The sequence below is a fragment of the Cryptomeria japonica genome, chromosome 3 (assembly GCF_030272615.1).
Source record: "Cryptomeria japonica chromosome 3, Sugi_1.0, whole genome shotgun sequence".
Lineage (NCBI taxonomy): Eukaryota > Viridiplantae > Streptophyta > Pinopsida > Cupressales > Cupressaceae > Cryptomeria > Cryptomeria japonica.
Window position 1 is genome coordinate 12,077,562 of NC_081407.1, and position 22,405 is coordinate 12,099,966.

General features: G+C 36.7%; 1 protein-coding gene across 1 annotated transcript in view; it reads left to right on the forward strand.

The window, feature by feature from the left end:
* Positions 1–21,806, forward strand: part of LOC131049101 (uncharacterized) — a 51,201-nt gene extending 29,395 nt beyond the window's left edge. The window contains exons 5-8 of the mRNA XM_057983121.2: positions 10,079–10,314; positions 20,345–20,588; positions 20,692–20,799; positions 21,451–21,806. Of these exons, the coding sequence (XP_057839104.1) occupies positions 10,079–10,314; positions 20,345–20,588; positions 20,692–20,799; positions 21,451–21,570 (708 nt within the window). The 3' untranslated portion in view covers positions 21,571–21,806. The remainder of the gene's footprint in view (positions 1–10,078; positions 10,315–20,344; positions 20,589–20,691; positions 20,800–21,450) is intronic.
* The last annotated feature ends 599 nt before the right edge of the window (positions 21,807–22,405 follow it).

Sequence of the window (22,405 nt, forward strand, 5' to 3'; positions counted from 1 at the left end):
TGCGACCTCGCCTTGACGTAGTTTTTGAAGGAAATGACTAGTTTAATGAATATCGCCCTGGTCCTTGACTGAAGGACAGGAGCGAACTTTTGCTTTTGGTATAAACATTTGATCGTATGAACTTCCAATTGCCTTCAAAGTGTAAAATAATGTCCTTTATTCCTTCTTGAACGTTTGAAACGGACGTGGCCTTCAAAATTTAAGCATACTTAGAGATTTCGCTCTGGTCCCTAGGAGAGGGACAGGAGCGAACTTGGGTAATTTCATCATTTTTCATGGTCCTTGCAACTTTGCTCTTCTTCGAGGCGTTCCAAACATCATCTCCATCATGCATTTTGTCTTGGATCTGCCCAATCTTGAAGGAAAAGACTTGATATTCTATATTTCGCCCTGGTCCTTGACAGAAGGACAGGAGCGAATTTGCACTTATAAGCTCATTTGCGCTTTACCAACTTTCAAATTTGTCTTCAACGGATTCATTATGTTCCCCTTCACTTATCTTTAGGATGGAATTCATTTCAACTTGGTGAGAAATCCTCCTTAGTAAGAAATTGCTCTGGTCCCTGGCTGAGGGACAGGAGCGCCTAGGACAATATGGGCTTACTTGGCACCTTGCAATCTTCAAAATTATATTCAATGGATTCGTTACGCCCCTTTTCCTTACCTCAAACTTAAAACTTACTTGATCTTCGCCCAAAACTTGTCTTATAAGGAAAATCGCTCTGGTCCTTGAGAGAGGGACAGGAGCTATCATTGAAATTCGCCCTGGTCCCTGGGAGAGGGACAGGAGCGATTTTGCTTCTAGGGCCAATTTTCTCCTTCGAGGTGCAACCAAATTATATTCAATGAGTAAAATGTACCTCCCTCGACCTCCTCAAATCGCGAAACCACTTCAATCTTGCAAGGATAACGCGAAATTGGAATTCAAGCTCCGGTCCTTCAGTGAGGGACAGGAGCGATTTTTGCTCTCAGGGCCAAATCTTCTTACTTTTCACTTCAAATTTCCTTCGCTGAGGAAAATATCATCTCTTTACACGCCATGAATAAAAGTTCGAGTCCAAACAAAGGTCTAAAAATGTGTATATGAATAAAATCGCTCTGGTCCCTTGGTGAGGGACAGGAGCGAATTTACCTATCTAGACAAATACTCCATCATTTCATCGTCCTTAATCAAGTCTGGATGCTCTATCACGTTCATTTTGTCCTCCATCATGCCTTTGATGTCTCAATTTGTCCAAACGAGGTCAGGAATGACTCCACTAAGCTTTTTCACTCTGGACCCTTGGTGAGGGACATGAGTGATTCGCCTTGGACCCTTGGAGAGGGACAGGAGCGAAATTCGCTCTGGACCCTCAGTGAAGGACAGGAGCGAAATTTGACTTTTTCGAACTCTCTATCAGGATAATTTTCATGGAATATAACATTTAAGTATAAGTGACATTTCCTTCTATGTTTCTTCTTTCTTATACTTTAAGTTATATTCCATATATACTTTAAGGATGTTTGAGAGTGGTTTCAGACCTCCAGGAGTTATATTGCAAAATCTAGTTTTTTGAGGTTTTTCAGTTTCCAGACTTAGTCAAATTCAGGATCAGGACTCTCAGACTTAGCCAAATTTCAGGACCAAGACATCACTCAAGCTGGACTTGCTTATCCATGTGATCACCTGGGCGACACTCAAAATGCAAAGGCTAACTAACAAAACCCTAAAAGCCCAAAAACAAACCCTAAAAAAGCAAAAAAACATGGGTCCCCATTTGCAATGGGGCGATGTGTGAAAACGTCACAACAGTAAGCAAACGCATGAAGTGATTAAACATGATGCTCAATTTTCTGTAGCTTCACTGGTACAACGATGTGATGAATTTCTAGCAAAGAAAGATAAGCTAGAAGAGGAAAATCGACAACTTATGGCAGCTTTTCATAAAATCTCAAAACCTGCTGCTGAAGGGAGTAACTCCATAGGTTCTTCCGGTTCCCAAGAATCAATTCGTGGAGTGGAAAGGGCTGCTCAAAAGGTACAAGCATTGGATTCCTGGGTTGATCAGATCCATGATCAATGTGCACAAGTAATGAAGGACATTTTTCAGATGATGTCTAAGTTGGAAACCGTTGAAGAGAAACTGGATCAGACTTCTGATACTTTCAAAAAGAATTTGGAAAGTGTTGAAGATAGTTTGACAATCTGGCATACCATGCCCCAACAACAGTTGAGCGTTCTACAGGAGCATGCCATCATCTCTTCCAGGGTCATGTACTTGGAATTTGAAGAGCTTCTGGAAAATAAGGCCCTTGTTCTTAAATCCCTCATTGAGGAGATTGGTGATACAATGAGATTACGGGGTGAAGTTTTCCGAGATATTGTCTCTCATTGTGAAAAGGCCTCTTGCAACATACTAAGTCAGGATGGAGAGCTGATTCCAGAAGAAGAAGTTCTTGTTGATTTACAGATGAGGATACATAATGAATGGAGGAGCGAACAATTCTCGGCCGCTTCAATTCAAATGTTGATGAAGCACCAAATCTTTTTGCATGAAATCCAGTCCATCCTGGATAAAAACAGCTCTGCGCTCCTCCAATGTCATGATACTATTGTGAAGACCATGGTTGTTGCCAAGAGCACCCATGAACCGGATCTCGATGAACTACAAATGATCATTCAAAAGTTTGAAGGATCCGTGTCTTCACTTGCTACAGCTTAAGTGTTTTTCAACACTTAGTTGTATTTTTCCATATTTGTAATTTTTAATTGTAGTTTTTCTTTTGACAAGCTACATGTAAAGTCTTTTTGTAAAATGCAAGTTAACTCATTACTTGCACTTTTGTAATTACATGTAAGGCAACTACAAGTTGTGTTCAATTAGGACTGTAGATGGAATAAGTCTTAGTTAGTTATTGAATAAGTCTTGGTGGTTGAGAGAATCTTTCAAGTTAGTTAGGATCCTCCCACCTTTTTCTCAAGGCTCCTCTTCTATAAATACTTGAGGGGTCTATTGTAATTTTTATCTTTTGGAAAGCAAGCAAAAACTCTGCCAAATTTACAGCAAAGAACTCTTTGAGATTTCATGTGTGAATTCAAGAATTGAAAGGAATGGAAGGAAATTGCTCAAGCTTTGAGTCTTTGTGCTACATACTTGAGTTTGTGTTCTATATTATCTTTCTTGCAAGTGTTTCTTAAAGAGCTTAATCACATCTGATTTGCAGTCTTTGTGCTGCAAGTAGTTGAGGTTAATATAAATTAAAATAAATATTTTGTTGAGAGAAGTTGCAAGTCTTTGTGCTTTCACTTGTTCTTAAGAGAATTTAGGAATAGATTTTGTGAGAAATAGTTGTAAGTCTTTGAGCTTATACTACTTCCCATTGTTTTAAGTAGAAAATAATAAGATATTCCAGTCTTTGAGCTGTTATGATTTGTTCTTGATAGAATTGGTATAGAAAAGGGTAGATAGGACTTCATATAATCAAGTCTTTGAGCTTGATATTGCTGTCCCGTCCCGAAGGAAGTGACGAAAGTCTTTGAGCTTTCAGGAAACTTCATTTCCTTTCTCTCATTTCATTTCGAAAGTTGTTACTGTTTTTTTATATCAAATCGCTATCACTTTTCTGTGAAGAGAAAAGGATATTGTCTTTCTTGAAAGAAGAAGAAAGATTGTTGTTCCATCCTATTTTATTTTCAAAGTTGTAGTTAGATAGGGGGAGCCTTCCCTTAATTAGGAGAGTTTTGCTCACACGCTGTGGTTGAAACCACAATTTTGTATATTTCCCCAAGTGTACAAAATTTTCAACCAACAAATATGGATTTCCCTTAGGATTTTATCATTTTAACCACTCAAAATCACTTAGAAACTTCAAAATTAGATTGGGCTTAGGCAAATTTTCCAAAAAAATGAGCAAAACGCTAGGAAATTATTGAAATAAAGTGTGAAATCAATTTAAATAATACCTTAGGAGCGAGAAAACAACTCCAAAAGGTCTTGGAATACCTTGGCAATTTAAAATCACTGATGCGCGTGTTTAAAAACATGTTAATGTTCAAAAGGTCAAATGCTTAGACAAAAACTTACGATCATTAAAATATCAACGTTTGCAACTTGATCCTATAACTCAAAAACCCTAGACGGCACTAAGCATGATCAAAACTCCGAGACTCGGGCACGGGAAACACAAAATTGCCCACTAAGCAGCCAAAACCCTAACCTAACAATGCAGAAAGCAAGAAAAGAGGGGGTCCCCGTTAGCAATGGGGCGATGTGTGAAAAGGTTACAACATGACCCCATCATAACTTGTACGACAGCCTTATGAAGGTTGGCGGCTCCTTGTTAGACTCAAGCATTGACTCCTTTATGACTTTGTGAGGCTGCGCGAAAGTTTGTTGGTTCTCCAAATTTTTGTAAAAATATATTTCCCTCCTATAAAGTGTACAACATGCTTCATAATGAATGAGGAATGTTATTGCTCTCCTTTGAGCTGAGCATGGGAGGTTTGGCTGGGAATGCCTCAACAAATCAAATAATATTTTAAATTCACTTTTCCATAACACACAATGCACTTACCCAAATCTCACCTTGCATGCACAACACTTGCACTTTCTGATAGTTTCACCATTCACACATATTACTAATATATTTCTATTCTTTTCATTGATACACAACACAAATAATTTCATCAATGACCTGAAAATCTTTATCAAACTATACTTGCAAATTGAGCAATTGTGTACAAATGATAAAACCTTCAACTCCAAATTGTTCCAACAAATCTTTCAGCACAAACAGTAAAATTGAATGAGCCACACCGTATTAACCAGGGAGGATCTTTCAACACCATGAGTAAGCTTCTTTAAAAGGGTTTCCATCTTCAAGAAGTTTGAGATGAGTCATGTTCAATCCCACAAAACCACAAAAGGTTTCACTAGAGCAAAATAGAATAAAATGCATAATAGAAGTAAGCTCTCCAAACCTCCTTATATATTTTTCACATCAAACTTTCTGGAAGATCCTTTTTATTTTAAATCACTATAAATTAAAAACTCCTCTTTCCTCCAAAAAATCGTACTATTAAAATAATGATAATTTTTTATATACAAGGTCCTTTATTATGTGTTCATGATTTAAAACTTTTTATCCTCTTTTGAATGAGCTATAACAAACACTAAGGTGCTTTTTAAAAATTATTTTGATTGCCCAAGCGGTTGAGCTTATTAATTGGTAAAAATGTTGGGTTTTCATTGTGGAGACCCAAGTTCAATTCCCCATAGGGACATCTAAAGTGGAATTCTTGTTAGAATTCGTGAAATGCGAATCCCACAAGCCCAGTTATCTTCTGCAAGAATACTTGTCACACATAAAGAGAAAATTGAACAACAAAATAATTGAAGACAATAACAATGAAATTGATTGAATTGCTTGTATTGCTTGAGTTACAATGAAGGATATGACATCCTTATGCAGAAATCTAACTCTAAAGATAGAAACCCTAAGTAGTGGAGTTTGCAAGATAGACTGAGAGTTTGAAACACAATGCATGAATCAGTCATGTATGCACAAATAGCATAATAGACTAATTAATGCATGAAGCTCTCAAAAATCTAAACATAGTTTGCTTTTCCTAGTTTGCATTATGCATGGAGATAAATATTAATTAATTATTCGTAATTAATTAATTAACTAAATAATAAATTATTTAGTGAATTAATGCAATTAAGTGAATAATTAATATATAAATTATTTATTCCAACACCCCCCTTGAATGCACAACTAGGGAGAGAGGCAAAAAAGATGTAGGAAAAAAACATGCAAAGATGAATGCAAGATGGGTCTCGGCATAAAGCCTGATGAGGTACCCATGAACAAACATGGAAGTTTCTCAAAAACAGAGCAAAGGAGAAAACCCTGAATGGGAACAAAACTCCTCTCCAAAAGAGAAACAAAAGACAAGCATGAAGAAACATTGAAGCATGAAGAAGCTGCAAACACTGTCGTATGAAGACTGCTATGACGGTGAAAAAAGAACCTCTAGAAATAGGAATGCAAGAGTGTCGATATGATAAGTGTTCCATCTCACCGAAATGCATGGGTAAATGGCCGCGCTGCATCTCCTAGTACATAGGAACAAGTACCGAATACATAGAACACTCCAACGTGAAACTGTGGAAGCATTAGCATCAACAGTATTGAATTAATGAATTAATATTAATTAATTATTTGTGCTAATGCTTCCACTGTCCCGCAGTCAAACTTTCAAAGATGGTACACATTTCATGATATTCTATCGACATTGATGACGATACTTTCAATGATGTACTTTGTGTACCATCTTTGTCTACGAATAATATTAATTATTCGTGCTAATCATTGAAGAAAGAAAAACCTATTTGTGCTTATTGCAATAAGCCATGGCATGATGAGTCACAATGCCATCGGAAGAAGTTTGATAGATATGAGAAACGGATTTCAGATTTGACTGCTCTTCTTGCAAAGAGCAATGTTCCTTCTTCTAATAGGTCTTCTTCTTCTCCTTCATACTAGACAAATGGACAGTCCAATAGAAAGGGTCATGCGTCATGTGCAACCACTAGTACACCCTCTTCTCGATGGCTACTGGATTCAGGTGCTTCACACCATATGCCATCTTCTCAGGATATTTTCTCATTTTTTTAGGCTTCTCCTACACCACACATCTTGATGGGCAACAACACTGTTGTGACAGTATGTGGGAAGGGTTCTATCGACATTGATGATGATACTTTCAATGATGTACTTTGTGTACCATCTTTGTCTACTAACCTTCTCTCCCGGTCAAGTCACTCCTCCTTTGGTAGCTCATATCGCTTTGAAGTTTTATAAGATCTTTCTTCTGATATCTTGTGGTTTCTCAATGTGGTAGAATGAAGATCTTGAGGATAGCTTGCAACTCCTTGAACACTTGAAGTCTTCCAACACTTTCGAAGCACCTTGAGTCCTCCCTCACACATTTGAAGTGTCCTTGATGATGATGAAACTTGAAGAGGTTGCCCATGTCTTGGCCTAATCTTTCTCCATCTTGATTTTGTTGACCTGCAAAACAAACAAAACATGATTAAGAATACATGACATATTCATTCTAACATAGCATTTCTTACCTTAAATCATCAACAAGAAGGCATTAGGATGAAATTCGTTCTGGACCCCTTGGAAGGACAGGCCCTATAATGAAATTCGCTCTAGACCCTTTGGAAGGGTCAGGACCTAAAATTGACAAAGTTGCTCATTTAGACCTCATTTTCAACATTACCTTACCAATATCAAATCATTCGCCTCCAAAATTGCCTAGGAATAGGTTTCGCTCAAGGGCCTAGGCAAAACATTAGACCTCCTAGGAATTTCGCTCTAGACCCTTTGAAAGGGTCAGGAGCGAAATTTGCATTTTGCTTGATTTTCCTTCATAAAACTTCATTTTCAACCTTTCCTCATCAAAAACAAGTGTTTTGCCTTCAAAAATACTTGGGAATGGGTTAGTTCAAAGGCTTAGGCAAGGAACAAGGCTTCCTTCAGAAATTTGCTTTGGACCCTTTGGAAGGGTCAGGAGCGAAATTTGTCCTCTTGGCTCAAATTCATCATTGCCTTCACCTCAATTCACTTCTTAAGGAAAGAATATATCAATCCTCCCTCAACCATGTCCTAGGAACAAAAAAATTGATTTGAACAAGGAGGAAATATGTGTTTTTTAGGAGAATTCGCTCTGGACCCTTTGGAAGGGTCAGGAGCGAAATTCTTCCTAGGCTCAATTCATCCTCCATTCATCCTTTCTTTTCCTTGAACCTAACTTATCAAACCTCCTCCCATCATGATCAAGTCAATTTGCTATCAAAACAAGGCTCCCTTAGTGCACTAGGTGAAATTGAGAGTCTTTCTAGGAATTTTGCTCTGGACCCTTTGGAAGGGTTAGGAGCGAAATTTGCATTGTAGGCTCAAATCACATTCAATTTGCCTTGGATTTGACTTTTCCACCCTTACCTCATCATACTCAAGTCAACTTTCTCTCAAAGTGGTGTCTACTCAATGTTTTTGACAAGAAATTAGGCTATCCTAAGGATTTCGCTCTGGACCCTTTGGAAGGGTTAGGAGCTTAGAAAAATTTCGCTTTAAACCCTTTGGAAGGGTCAGGAGCGAAATTTGGAAAATAGGGCTTGTCCTTGATAAAGCTTTCTCCTAGCTTGCTTGTTTAGCTTCAAACCATCTTAGGAAAATACCTTGAGGGCAATTTGCTTTAAAATTGTGAGGAAAATACATGCTTTTGAGAAATTCGCTCTAGACACTTTGGAAGGGTCAGGAGTGAATTTGCTCCTTTAGGCTCAATTCTTCCTTCTTTTCACTCATCTTGCTTTAGACTTGTCTTTTTGAAACCTTTCCTTGCCATGTATGTCCACCTTTTGATGTCCCTAGTGAAGAAATAGGTTATTTAGAGGATTTCGCTTTGGACCCTTTGGAAGGGTCAGGAGCTTAGAAAATTTTTGCTCTAGACCCTTTGGAAGGTTTAGGAGCGAAATTTGCATTTATGCTCAAATCCTTCACTTTCCATCACTTCACTTTGTTGCACACATCAATACTCTTTCAATCACACCATAGGGATAAGGTTTATGAGGCAAATTAGGACCAAGAAGGGAGATATAAGGAAATTCGCTCTGGACCCTTTGGAAGGGTCAGTAGCAAAATTTCTCTTTTTGCACAAATTCTCCTCATTTCCTTCAACTTTGTTCTTAGACTTGGCCTTTGGGTCCTTCCTTCATCTTAATCAAGTCCATTTTCCTTCAAGGTGATGTCAACTCAATGCTTTTGATGACAAATTAGGCCTTTCTAAGGATTTCGCTCTGGACCCTTTGGAAGGGTTAGTAGCGAAATTGATGTTTTAGGCCCAATATTTGACCTTTTCTCCAAATTTCCATGTCTACGTTTGTCCAAGGCGTCTCCAAGGGTGAACTCAAGCTTATTTCCCCCAAATCCATGCCTTAGGATGAAGGTTTTGTCCAAAATAGGAATCAAAAGGGAGCTAAGGAAGATTTCGCTTTGGACCCTTTGGAAGGGTCAGGAGCGAAATTTGCTTTTTGGATCAAATTCCTCATAGAACTTTATCCCACTCGATTGCAACTCACTCACAAGGCCTTAACATTCTCACTCAAACCATGGGAAGAAGGTTCATGATCCAAACTGGGGAGCAAAAGAGGATTCTAAGGAAATTCGCTCCTGTCCCTTTGGAAGGGTTAGGAGCGAAATTCATTTGTGCTCAAATTCCTCATCACTTCCTTGACTAAATGCCCTAGGTCTTAAAGGCAAGGCACCTTTGGATTTTCACTTAGACTCATGGCAAGGTACAAAGATCCCTCCATTCCCAATCAAGATTTGACAAGCTCCCAGGCCTAACCAAGAGGAAACTTTTAATAGAGACCCCGACCTGGACCACCGACTGACCAATTTGAACCTAAGCAGACCACCTTATCGTAATGAGCCCTCTGGCGACCCTTCAATGCAAAGACTAATAGCCAAGAACCTAAAAAACTAAACCAGGTAGACTAACCCTAGAAAGCAAAAAGTAGGGGTCCCCATTTGCAATGGGGCGATGTGTGAATACGTCACAACATTGAGCAAGTTAAAAAAAAAAAGTAAGGGGTGTTACTACACCAGGGGAAACCTTTGAATGTTTGTGTAAAATATTTGCTTAATATTTATCCCACTTTTGTTCCTATCCAATCTACTAGTAACTTTTTTCGAATTAGAACTTGTTTAAAGCTATCATATGAAGATAATTAAACAAGCATAACTTTTACCTTTTCTGAGATTAATATTGCTTTCTTCTGACTACTTCATATGATCTGTTCCAATTCCAAAATTTCAACTTAATTACATTTACCATGAAGAAATTTAAACTTTAGATTCTTTTCTTTTGTCTTCTATATATTTGTTAACATTGTAAATTGTAATAAAGACATTGTCTTTATTTTCAAAATTGTGGATTTAGAGAAAAGTACCAACATGCTTTCTGCTTTTTTTTCCATCAGCTATCAATTTCTTGAATCTTAATGCAAGCATGTTGAAATTGCAGTTGGAGAAAGGAACAAGTAAATGGGAGAGGATTGTAGCAGAAGCTGCAAGAACTCTCCCTGGCCGAGAAAATGGTGGAAATTGTGACATAAAAAATCTCAGCAAGGGCTGTAAAGTGTACTTTCCAGTTTTTGTGGAAGGTGCAAATCTCAGTATGGGTGACATGCATTTTTCTCAGGGTGACGGCGAGATAGCATTTTGTGGTGGCATTGAAATGAGTGGCTTTCTTGAGTTAAAGTATTTCCATTATTCCCTCTCTTACATTTGAATCTAATCTTGCATTAAAATTATGGTCTACATGCTAGATATGTTTTGACAACCATCTTTCTTTTGTAATGACCCCGAATCCTAAACTTATAGGAAATAAATATTTTTACTTTTACACAAGATAAATTCATAACGACAATAAAAGCACGACAACTGTTTTTTTCAAAACATAAGTATATTTTCAAATTAAAATACTTAGGTAATCTTTTCTTTTTCCATTGTATTGAAATTAATGATACAAAACAAGGCATAAATAAAATTTACCAGATATACCCACTAGAAAAGTATTGTATCTGTCAGTCAACTACAAGAGGGAGAGCATCATCCGGGCACTACACCAACTACATTCCAACGGTCTCCCACACACCTTCCTACTGGAAATGGCCCTACCCTTCACGAGGAGTATAGACAAGGGGACCTATGTTGTGCCATCTAAGTATTGGTGTCATGTGCCACATATCTCATTTCAACTATACTACTATAGACTATATTCTAACTAAGTATGATCAATCTAGATGATCTATGTTCTGGCAACACTTGTGAATTGACTTGTTGTATGCAGTGACAAATATGACACTTTGGCCAAAGTTTTATTTTTCATAAAAGTCATTGTTCACTCACCTCTTACTCGACTTGGAGATTACTTTCTTCCTAGGGTTTGTTAAGTATAAATATCAAGACCAAAAGCATAAAAAGAACTTGCAATAACGTATACTTAATGGTATGGACTTCCCCTTTGCAACTGCAACCTGAAATAAAGAGTCACTACCCTTAGTCCATCATAAGTTTGTTTTAGGTTTACCTTCTATGCACATCTTATAGAGTTCACAAGAATATAATAATTCTTTGACTAGGATTCTTCGACCCATTGGTCTCTCTAGAGTTCCTAGCACTACAATGTGACATCCCTTGCCAAAACAAAGAACAATTACATACCCATAACTTCTCTGCTCATATAAATACTCATATATATTAATAACCCCATGCATTACAAATATTTCAAATATCTCTTTCTTCAACTACCTATTGAAAACACTCATACTGAGTTTAATTACAATGGTGTGTATTTCTAGATTGAGAAAACATGTAATAATGAATTAAGAAAAACACAAGCACACCAATCTCATTTTTCCATTTCTTAACTATAACAAGCTTACCCATCATGAACACTTATTAAAACATGACTATCCTTGCATTCCAAAAGTAGACATAACAAATAAAAGAAATAAGATAACAAGCATAGCATAGAAAAGGCTTGATTTCTTAGGAGACCGACGAAGGAAAAAGAACGAGTCTCAGAGTCCTTCCTCGAAATCTCCTTCACAAGCTTTTCCACTACTTATCCAAACAACAAAATCGCGAATGAAACCCTCTTCCAAATTTTCTTCTCAAAAGGAAAGAGAAATCCTCTCCCTCTCAATACTTTCTAAAAAAAAAAATATTTCATTTGCAAACTTCACAACGAAAAAGACTCCCAAAAAAGGTAAAAAGCAACATTGACGAAGCCAAAAAATAGAGTTCTTCGAGTGTTTAGCCAACATATGGTGTCAATGCATTGTCTAGTACTCAGTCGTATTCTGAAAAAGGATGCCAATGTTGTTGTATTATGTGCCAAATGACAAAACACTGAGATTGTGTTCTTTGTATGCTATTTTGGAATTGATGCCATACAGTGTGAAGTCCTCTTGGTCGCTGGATGGAATGAAAAATTTGCCAATGCTACCATTGGGGGATGAAAGGGATGGACATACGACAAGAAGAATATCCAACAAACATCATATGATGAGAATAGGATATCGTACGTTGCAAAAAATGATGAAATGGGCATGTCGTTCAGTGATGTGAATTCTTTGCTGCTAGATACCTTGACGTACGATTTGTTCGTTTAAACGTTGCCTTAGTTGTACGCTATGATTATGCCATACAATGTGTGTGGATTCCCTTGCACGATGCCACCGGACGATTTGTCTAGTGTGCTATATGACTTGTAGGGGAATGAATTGATGAATTTTCACTATTTTAAAACTTACTTTTGCTTATCAAATGAATGAATAATTTAATCTTGTCCTATGAAATGGAAGTCGTACAATGCAATAGATAATTGAATTTGTTTGAATCTTGCTACCATTTATTTCCTTTGCCAAATGCAACTTTACTATACATGGGCATATGGCTTGATAATTAAGTGGTCGCACTTTATAATCATCCCTCTCATAATTCACTAAAATTTAAATTTTTTCCTTTTTTGTTCCAATATTATTTCCTGATTTTTTTTTCTTTCTTTTTTGTAATTGCTCTTAGTAATCTGAGATGTACCATTGGTAGTATTACATTCTTTCATCAATTGCTCTTCATTGAGGGTTGTAGCTTTGAGAAAATTGCTAGTCGATGGAAACACTTCATAATCCTCCATTTGCTATTGAAATAGTCTATTCAGGTAGCTTGTTTCATCCTCGGAGCAATGTTGGAGATCAAGAACTCCTTCATCATTCAATTCCATGGACCTTCTTTCTTCTTCTTCTTCTAATTCTCCTCCTTTCGACTTTGAATCAGAGGAAGCAATCTCTTCACTCACTATTTGGTTTCTTAAGTCGATGACATACTTCCTTTGTTTTCTATCGAGAGAGTGTTCCATTTCCAATTGTGATTCACCTTGGTTGCAATCAGCCACCCCCTTCCCAACAATGCATTGTTTACTTCTACAACAAAATGACCACAAAATTCAGCAAGAACTGTTGGGTTCCAATTGTTACCTTTTGTGCCGTCAGTGTCCCCAACAATTTGATTCCATGTTGATCTGCGCCAACTATATGGAGGGTCGGTGGTCAGATGGTTGGATTCTCAAGTCATTTTCATGTATCCTCCAAAAGTACGTTTAGTCTCTATCCTCCTGTCATGCCCCACCTAAAACAAATCAATTTTTTGGCCAACTCCTTGAGGAAACACCCCACTTAGGAATAAAAATAAAATAATAATAATAATAAATAAAATTGCATTTAATATGCTGACCCTAGTGTCTCTTGGAAGAAGAGACAACACCCTTGGTGTTGGCTGACCTGCCAAGGTGGAGCACCACATTTGGAAAGGATAAAATAAAATAAAATTTGTTGCAAGGCCGTCCCTCTTAAGAGAGGGTCACCTCCTTTGGGCGAAGGAGTGTTTGGGGCTATAGAAACAAGTTGAGTGGAGGAATCAAACGACATATATCCCCATGGACAGCCGAAGAAGATCATATCAGAAAAATAGCAGAAACAGCAGATCAGAAACCCCTATGTACAAATACACTAACCTACAAGGAAGATCAAATCAGAAAAGGCATTGATGAACAAATAAAACTCTCATATGCAGCAGACCTGATCTGAGCAGTGACATATTAGTTTCTTGTGGTATGCAAAAGTAGTTATTGAACATAAATATATTTCTATATCAGTTGTATGCAGATATGAATTTATATATCTATATCAGTTGTATGCAGATATGATGCTAATATAACATATATGTCTATGCATTGAATAATATTATGAGCAATTATATGATTTTCTATTTGCAATAATCGATCATGGTAGGTGAGGAAGGGAATGCAAGGAGGGGGAACGACTATGGGTCCCTCACTAAGCACACCACCTCATCTGGATAGCAGAAAGACCACATGAGCCCAAGGGGGATAGGGTATTCGCTCTTGGGCCTAGGGTAGAGGGTCATTTTGGGCACCCTATTGCAATTTCCCCTACGAACCCTATATTGATTAATTGTTGGGATAAACTCAAGGGACCTTCAATCACAAGAGGGTGAGAAGGATGGCATGATGAAGGAAACGGCTATAGAGGCCTCACTAGGTACACCACCTTATATGAGATGGAAAAAGGCCACATGAGGCCAAGGGGGACAAGGTATTCTCTCTTGGGCCTAGAGTAGGGGATATTTTGGGCACCTTATCATGAACTTATTCCCCGTTATGATTGAACCCCCACATGATAGTTTAGATTTTTCATATGTTTATTAATATATGTTCCCTTTAACCCTAGTAATGCATTTACTTCATGAGTTATATCTTCAATGTTTATCTAACTTGATTGCAGGTTTCCAAAAAGGATTTATCCTATCTTATTCTTGGGTGAGAATTAGAACTCTAACTAAATTAAATTCTTTGTTTCATTTTGGATTTGTGAATTTAGGGGAAAATATAAGGTGGTCTAGAAAGGGGACATTACACCTCCATCAGCAATTGTATTGATTAGAATCTTTCCCATGTTCTACATTTGTACAACAACCAGCTTCTTCCGTATGTTCACCATTAACAACATTGGATCAATGACTTGTTATCCTTGTGGTGGCGGTTTTATTATCATGTTCACACTTGTACTTTCTTGTCTCCAATTTTGATCATCACCGATCATGTTGGTGATTGCCACTCTCAGTTGTGGCATATGTTGAAGAAAGTCTATCACCTTTATCAATATACTTGTCTATATCACCTATTGTACTATGTTCTTCTTTGACTCTGACTGCAAGGAAGTACTTACAGTTTCATTAGAGGCCTTTTGTTCCTTTGCCATTGCTTGCTTTATTTCTACTTTGGCCTCTTGGAGTCGTTCTTTCTCTATATGAGGATTTGGGTATATGGCTTTCTTAGTTTGTGCTTTGGTGATCGCTAGAACTACCTCATCTTGTTTATCCACGTCCAACATATTAATACACTTTTGCTTCAAGCAATCAATGTCTTCATGGTCACCCAATCCACACCATTTGCACAAAAATTGCACTTTGTCTTGCTAATTTTGGCACTCTCTTGCAAAGTGTCCCCATTCACTACATTGTCGACATTGTATGATAGGACATCGTTTGGAGTAGTACTGTATTTGATTTCATCCTCATTGATTTTGATCAACACCTCAAGATGCATTTTGTGGATTTAGTGGAATGGACTGCTCTTTTTGTGTAAAGAGTACTTGTGTACTCGTACTCTTCAAATTGTATGGACACTCCTTTATTGGTTTACTAATAACCTAACAAACCTCACAAAATATCTTTCTACGATAGTTACCTTTTGTGTGCCCCTCAATTTTGCACTCATTATACCATAGCTTGTTACTTTCTTTGTTGGTTTCTTTCATCGTCTTCAATTCTTTCATCAATTGGAGCATGTCATTTTAAAATGCTTGCACTATTCTCGACTCATCGTCGCTATTGTCATTTGAAATTTAGTTTTCCTCTATTTTTCTTTTATTGGATGAGGACATTTTATCTTCACTTTCTATGTCCATCACCCAATTGTAGGATTTGAAATAGGATGAGGGTGATACTACCTTCATTTTTTTTTTGATGATGGAAGTCAACCTTCAATGAACCACCACTTTTTTAGACTGTCAGCCGGTTCTATTTCCAATTTTACCAGCAATACTTTAGGTCTATGATTATAAGCTCGTACTTTTTTGTGCTTACCTATTTTGTATTGTAAATTTTTGCTACTATTTCATTATCATCACGAAGCAACTTAAACTCTTCTTTGAAGGCCTTCTTTAATGTCTCCTATGTATTTATGGAGGCTTGGTCAATTTCTGTATACCAGTCAATCACTACACCTCACAAGGTGGCTGGAAAAGATCGTAACCAAATTGCTTTATCATCTTGCCCATTTTCTGTCCAAATTGTTTCACAAGTCTTATAGTGCCTAATGGGATCCTCCTATCCATTGCCTGTAAACTTGGGCAACTTTTGCTTTTCTCCATTAGGGCTTGGCATGGTTTTATTTAGATGCAAACCTAGTGCCTAGTATTTGCTTGCTTAGGAGTTTTGGTTAAGATGTTCCGGTGGTTTTCTCACTCTCGATGAAAGAACATGACTTTGTCTCCCAACTTCCCTCGTCTAAAGAAGGTTGTCTTGACTTTTCAACTTGACTACATTCTCGAGAAGGGCTTCGACTTGGGAATTGCTCAATTGTATTTTTTTTGACTGTTTCTTGTAATCTTCTTCTTCGTTCCCTTTGCTTGATGACTCTTGAAGATTGCTTGATCTTATGGTCTTGGCCACCTTGTGGCATATTCTTTCATTTATTGGGATCTAAGGGCATGAATCGCTCAATTCTGACCCAATTTCTTTTAAGGCAACAACGCCATTTACTGCTCTATCTGATAAAATAAATACATGAATTAATAATAGAGATGACAATGCATACCAAATATAGGAGTAAAATATATCTTTATTCGCACATGAAATTACTACTGAAGAAGATCAAAGATGGCTAGCCAAGGACCAAAGTTGATTTGGCTAGGTCATACTACTTTCCTTGACTATACACAATCTATTTAAAAGACTTGATGGTTTCCAAGAGGAACACAACCGTCAACCAATTGATGCTTATAACTATTTGAAGCCAACAAACACTTAATACGAACAATTAATTAATAGTTAGATAACTGATATTATTGGCACATAATAATAGATAGACTACAATTGTTTTTAGCTATTGCATGTGATTTAAATTTTTAGCATTTGGTTTAGTCCAAAGAGTTGTGTGTCACAACGTGCATTCATAAAGAGTGACTCGAGTTCAAATCACAAAACCACAATAAAGTGACCCCAGATTGGAGGCTTACATCCAACACTGGGGTTTGTTCCTATTAAAATTGGTCTAGGCTTGGTGATGTTTCTAGTTACCCTCAACAAAAAAAAATTCTTTTGTTATTCAAATTTATTTTACTATGTTTCTTTGCAAAAAGAAAAGAAAATTATATAAATTTTGACAAGTTACTAAAGTAGGTCAATAGGAGTCAAAATCATATCCACTTAGAATAGAACAATACTAAAGTAGAAAGAACCCTAGAAGCTAAAAATGTGAGACTAAGGTAGAAACATTAAAACAATAAAGCAAGAGTAAAATCCAAGCCATAGAGTGCAAGGGACAACCTTCAAGATGTGTTGAAAACAAATACAAGAATTGTTTCTCTAAAATATGAAACTAGTTTACGTTTTATGTTTTTTGACCTTGTTGTTAAGCCTTTTGGATCATAGACTCCTATATCCAAGTAGCTAATGATCTAACTACCAAATTACCATGATGAATGCATGTGGACCTCTTCTTAAAGCATATCCATCAGTAAGTTGCCACATGATACTCAAGGGGCCTGCCTATAGTTGTTTGACTTCTTGTGTAATATCCCTATGTCAAATGCTGGCTGATTTGTACAATGCACCTTCCACAATCAATTATATCTTGCAGTCAAGGCAAATTTTTATTAGATTCAAACAAAAATCTAAAGAGCATACAAAAGGAAAATTTAACTAGAGACTTGTATTGCAAATAAAACATCAATTGGAAGAAATGACTCCAACCTTTTGACTCCTAAGCATAGGAAGATGGGACATAATTAGGTTGTTTGTCTATCCTGAAGTATAAATATGGGAAATGAATTAAACAATGATCGCTGGCTCTAATATTAATTATAAACTTGAAACTTGCAATACAAGAAGTAACTTGCAACAAATATGTCAATCGATTTATTATATGACGGATGGTTAACAAAAAAGTCATGGATCATTCCATCCATAAGAAAAGAATTCAATGAGAATTTGGAAGTGCCTCCATGTACATTATAAGGCCTCAAATGCACACATTTACATATAAGAAACATATGGAAATTAGTTTTCATAAAATATTAATGTGACAAACATTAATGCATTAGTCAAGGAGACAAAGAAATCAAGATAAAATGAATTTGTGATATGCCACTATAATGTCCCCATTTTTACACCATTCGGTTCTGTGAGTGTTGGCTAGTTTTTGGGGTTTTTACTAAGTTTCTAGGTGAGCTGGAAGAACTCCAATGTTCTTGGAGGGCTTAGTTTTAGGTTTTATTGGCATTTGGTGATGGTTTGGAGTTCACTTGGCATGCAGGATTGCGGTGACACTCTTTTTAGTGTTTTTGGCCATCTATGTTGTTCTCCACATATCTTGGAGAACATGGCTATTTTTAGTAAGTACTCATTTTGGCACCCAACATCATTCTTCAACATCAATTCCTTCTCAATGTGATTAATTTCAGTTTTTGGTGCCTTGGTGGTGTTTTGCACGAAGTGGTTTGGAATATTTAATTTATTGTGTTCATGTATATGGTTTATAATATTTACTTTAGTGTTAGAATTTAATAAAGTGATGTTATGTGCCCCCAAATTGGATGCCTAGGGGAAAACAAGACTTGGACAATTTTAAATTGCAAAAAAGCCTTTTTGAGGGAAATGAATCAAATTGAATTTTAAATTCCTCATTCCCTCCAACTCTATAAAAGGAGGATTGGGGTTCTCAGTTGGATTATTCAGAGCTGCACACATACTGAGATGTTGTCGCACTGAACATTGAGTCTTTCCAGGAGTTGATTGAGGACAAAAACCCTCATCAATATTCATTTGTTTTGATGGTGAAAGATCCATTCTAGCTGGTTTGGTGGTTTGATATAGGAATCACATTGATTTTCATTAAGTTTGCATACCAAGGTTTCGAAGAATGAAGATTTTTAAAGTATTTTGATTGCAAGATTTTTAGTGCTTGTTTAGTGATCACTTTCATAGATTTTGCTGGTGTTTTACTTGGAGGAAATTGCAGCTTATTCTTGCTGGCTGTATACTTCCTAGGATAGGTCGTACCCTCTTTTTTTATGACTGAAGGCAGAGAGTTGATTTAGCAGTTCTGGGCATTTCACCATTGCATTTCTCATTGCTGGGCGATCAGATTTGGGTCATTGTATGGAGGGTTGCTGCTGAGATTAATTTTCTAGAGGATCTGTCCTCTTTTATGCAGGCCATCCAATTTTCCTTCGCACGTGAGGTTTTGGGTCAGATTATGGGGTGGTTTTGAGACTGCAAATTCCTCCAAAAGTGGCATCCTGACCTGTGGGATTGATAGTAGGTGTTGGTGATTTTGGTGTCAAAACCAAAGATTTGAATTTTTGAGCCAATCGCCCCTGCATAACCCGCTCTCCTCTTTGGTTTTTCAGTGATTATGAGTCAATTTTAGTCATTGGAGTGGCATGTTCTTGCTGGATAGGGTTGGTACAAAAGTCTGAGCAACCTAGAAGAGTTTCCTTGTGTTTGGAGCAGATCATTAAATCTATCACTTCAGCTGGAGGCTTGCAATTGAGGTTAAAATATCAGATTTGGTAATTGTTGCTGGCTGTTTACACTCAGGATCTGCTACAGCAGGTCTGTGAGGACCTGTAGTGTTCATTTCTACCTCTGTTTTCATGATATTTCTCATCACAGGTGTTCGCAAACCATTGTCTATTCAATATATTGTTGTATTGCCTTGATTTCCTATCATATTTAGTTGCAACAACAGATGTCTCTATGCATATTTTGATATCAATTTTAGGGGGTTTTCTTACAGCTGTATCTTTTGAATATGAATAAGTTGGGGCATGGTGATGACTTTTTCAGATTTCGGCTTGTAGACCAAACTAATAGTTTCACATTTTAGAAGTTTGTTATGAAAAATATATGAAATTTTCCTGCAAGTCGGCATGAAGATAAAGATGCTGCAATGGATAGCATTAGCCATGTAACGACTAATAATATCTTTCTGTTTCATGGATTTTGAGGAAGTTCAAGATCTAACTTCATAGCCTGAACTATTGAGGGGATTCTTGATCCCTATTGTTGCTGAAGTTTTGTATTCAAATGTTAGCAAATGTTAAATCTATGAATTCTGATAATAGTTTTTCAGTAACTTTTGAAATTTTATCTAATGTATGCCCCCATATAATTTTTTGTATTATGTGTCTTCTTTGAATTTCTCCTATGCTTAATTCACAAAGTTGCCAACCATTATGAACTTAGTGGCACTCTGATTTCAGAATTGATTATTGAACTCTCTTATTTTGTCACCATTATTTTATTTTGGTGAACAATTTGAACGTGTGCTTCACTTACATCTGTGACAGCACATTCATGCATGCCTCTTAGTGTATCCATGTACTTGGGTTAAGATTTATACATTTGAATCTTGTAGATGTGAAATTATAAGAGGTGGGATGGCGAAGTATCTCACTCCAATGGGGCCAACATTACTTCATGTTAACCCAATTTTTGAGATTGGTCCTGTAGAACCAAGATTCTCTGAATGGTTGGTATTTGAAGGTATCAGTGTGGATGAAAGTGGTCGTCAGCATTACCTTGATGCAAGCATTGCATTCAAAAGAGCCGCTCTGAATGCTATTGATTATCTTTTCAAGTTTGGATATTCCAAAGAACAGGTCTGTTTATCTATCAAAAATTGTTATAGGCATTTAAGAAAATCAACAATGAAATGGTCCATTATGGTTATGTTTTCTGACACTGAATTTTTTTCCCTGGCAGAGTTATTTGCTCTTATCTTGTTGTCCTTGTGAAGTCAGACTGTCGGGAATTGTTGATGTTCCAAATGCTGTTGTGACACTCGCTCTTCCTACTGCAATTTTTGATCAGGTTTTTCTCTATCCTACATTATGCTACTTTTTGATCCCATGGTTTTGAATCTACAATTCAGCCAACTAAGCTTTACAATGCTAATGTGTTGTATTAGATGAATTTTATATATAATTGTTTGTTGTTTGGGTTTATCCTACTCTTGTTTGATTCTTTTTCTTTCACCTCATAGTTTTTGATACTTAAGTTTTAGTTGTTGTATTTTTCTTTAGATGTCCAATTTTTCCTATTAATTTTAACTTTCACACTCTACGTTATTTGAGAATAATGTTATTTCTTCCTTTCTGAATGGAGGCTTGAATGTACATTATCATAAGGGACACAAACCAGTTTGTGTTATTGCCTCAACCAGCATGAATGTCTCTATAATTATTTTCTTAATCTGCTTAGGTGTCTGTAACAACAAGCAAATAAAACTAGCTATGCAATCTGCAAGGAAACTAGAAGGAACTTCTATAAAAGAACTAATAATGAGAATTTGAGATTCCTTGTAGTGGAATAAAAACTTAAACTAATAATGAGAATTCAGATTCCTTGTAGTGGAATAAAAAATTACAAGCTGCTTCTTCATTGTTGTTCAACTCTTTATTGTCCTCTTATTTCTTTCAATGTCATGTTTATCAGCTCATTGACATTTGCCTTTACATGCAGGATATAAGACCACGGAAGGATGGTCCACCTACTGGACCACGTTTAATAAAGAAAGTTGACATGCCAACTTGTTCATATGATGGATCTCTTCCTATTACAAAGAACCCTGCTCCAATATAAATAATTTAGTACTTATTGGATATATAGTTGTGAGCGGCTAACAATCAGATCTGCTGTATAGGAAAGAATGTAATCCTATAGGGTTACCATGCAAAATTTGCTATTTGATGTGAACAGTTTTTTCTTAGAAGTTTTACATATGAAAACGTATGTTAATATTTTCTCAATACTTGTGGATAACTGCATTATAAGTTTGTATAATGGTGAAAATTGCATACCTGTGCCCTTTTCCCTTATATTTTGGCCCCACTTTGATTAGAGTGTCTTAAATGCAATAACCAGCTTATAAGTGGCATATTCTTGCATGAATCCAGCTCATGACATAACCATATCATGATCCCCTTTATCACTAATTCCAAAATATTTGATCTTGAACCCTAGATCCCTCATTCATCAGCCTAGATCAGATCTACAGTGCTTAACGCAGGTCACTCCTACACCCACAGATTTGAACCTTGAATTTTTAAAATTCAAAATATAAATATACACATTGCTGACCACTTCAATAGCTGCTGTGAGTCAACTTGGCAGACAGTTTGTTGATTTGTGTGTTTGGTTGTTGAATTTAATGATAACCATTGATTCATTGGAAATCATGCTGGAATGTGAAAACATTAAAATCACAGAGCTTAAAAGAAAATCTGTTTTCTTTTTATTTGATTGTGACATTATCCCAAGTCCACGCTTGCTATTTTTTATTTTGCGCTCAGAGTTGTAAGGCTGGTCCATTAGGGTTCCAACTAATGGGAGTTATAAATGTATACTATTGAACATCTTTTTCTAATCCTTAAATATGCTTTTGTATTTGGAACATCCATTTAACCAACTCGTTTCT